The sequence below is a fragment of the Pygoscelis adeliae genome, unplaced genomic scaffold (genome assembly GCF_000699105.1).
Source record: "Pygoscelis adeliae isolate BGI_AS28 unplaced genomic scaffold, ASM69910v1 Scaffold1486, whole genome shotgun sequence".
In the NCBI taxonomy this organism is placed as follows: Eukaryota; Metazoa; Chordata; class Aves; order Sphenisciformes; family Spheniscidae; genus Pygoscelis; species Pygoscelis adeliae.
Genome location: NW_008824928.1, coordinates 1387 through 2897, shown reverse-complemented (window position 1 = coordinate 2897; position 1511 = coordinate 1387). Strand labels below are relative to the sequence as shown.

General features: G+C 67.1%; 1 protein-coding gene across 1 annotated transcript in view; it reads left to right on the top strand.

The window, feature by feature from the left end:
• Nucleotides 1-508: 508 nt before the first annotated feature.
• The window catches only part of LOC103917783 (sodium-coupled neutral amino acid transporter 3-like), a gene marked incomplete at its 3' end in the record, with an annotated part of 1641 nt that continues 638 nt past the window's right edge, over nucleotides 509-1511 (top strand). The window contains exons 1-3 of the mRNA XM_009324975.1: nucleotides 509-657; nucleotides 814-898; nucleotides 994-1109. Of these exons, the coding sequence (XP_009323250.1) occupies nucleotides 548-657; nucleotides 814-898; nucleotides 994-1109 (311 nt within the window). The remainder of the gene's footprint in view (nucleotides 658-813; nucleotides 899-993; nucleotides 1110-1511) is intronic.

The window sequence follows — 1511 nt, the reverse complement described above, 5'->3', positions numbered from 1 at the left end:
CTTCGCGTTGGGCAGTGCTGCAGGTCCCCGAGCTCCCCGCCCCGTCCCCAGCTGCCCTCCGAAACGACCCCGCTCGCCTGTCAGCGCCCGTCTCCGGGAGAGGAAACTGAGGCACAGATCTGAGAGCTGCAGGCAGGGGAGTGGAGGTGGGCAGGCGTCGCGGACAGAGGCTCCGGGGCTGGCGCCGTGCTGCAGGCAGGGGTGCGGAGCAGCCCTGTGGGGTGGGCTGCAGGATGGCTGTCCAGGCAAGGGGACAGTCCCCGCTGGGGACCCTCGTGGGGCTGTCAGAGTTGGGGCGAGCTCCATGGGGTGTTGTGTGCTGAGCAGGCAGAAGGGAGAAGTCCAGTCATGGTGGTGCCTGGCTGGGCATCCCCATCATCCCCAGGTGCCTGTCCCTGCGGTGCCACCAGCACTGGTGCTGAGCCTGACTCTGGCATCCCCAGCGGATGAGGGACCTGTAGGAACTCCTGCCCAGAGCCGGATCCCCGTTGCCCCCCTCTTGCAGAGCCCAAGAAGAGCCCGCAGCAAGCCCAGCTGCCTCCCCGCCATGGACGCCATGGACATGCCTCTCCAGGCCGAGATGGTGGAGCTGGTGCCCAACGGGAAGCACGCAGCCGCGCTCACTGCCTCCGCCGTCCCCTCGCTGGCGGGTGACAGGTAGAGGCATGGGGACAAGCAGGGGTGCCAGCACCCCGGGGGGGTCCTCCCAGCAGCTCCTGCCGGCGCGATGCCAGCCGATGCTGCCGGGGCATGGGGGTGGGCATGGCAGCCCCCGGCTCTGCTTCGGCCTCTCCCTCTCCCCCCGGTGGCCAGGTTTGAGGAGAACCAGTCCGGCATGGCAGAGATGGAGGAGTTCCTTCCCCACGGCGCCGAGAAGAAGCAGACGCACTTCACCGATGTGAGTATCAGCGCAAGCACCGCAGTGGCAGCGGGACGGGGGCAGCTCCCGGTGTGACCGGCGCGTCCCCTCCCCGTCGTGTCTCATGTGCGCAGTTCGAAGGGAAGACGTCTTTTGGGATGTCCGTCTTCAACCTGAGCAATGCCATCATGGGCAGCGGCATCCTGGGGCTGGCCTATGCCATGGCCAACACCGGCATCATCCTCTTCCTGTGAGTGCTGCGTGCTCACGGAGGTTCAGGTGGGGGAGTCCGGGTGTGTGGGGCTTCTCCAAGGGGATCGGTGGGTGCCAGAGATGCAGGTGAGAAAGGGGTCTCTGGCTTGGGGGGACACAGAGACCAGTGTCCTGCTACCTAAGCAATGCCCATCCCTGGCATGAGCCTGTCTGCCCCTGCCGGGCGCTGTGCCCCACTGGGGAGGAGGAGGATGAAGGCTTGACTTCCTTAATACAAGACCAGATTTCCCCACATGGCCCAAACGATGCGGGGGCCGGCTCCCCTTGGGCGTGGGGACGTGGACCCACAGGGCTGGGGCAGCTCCACGGCTGTGGGGTGTCCATATCCCACGGCCCGTCCGCCCCGTGAGCACCCAGGCACTGGCCAGGCAACGGGCTG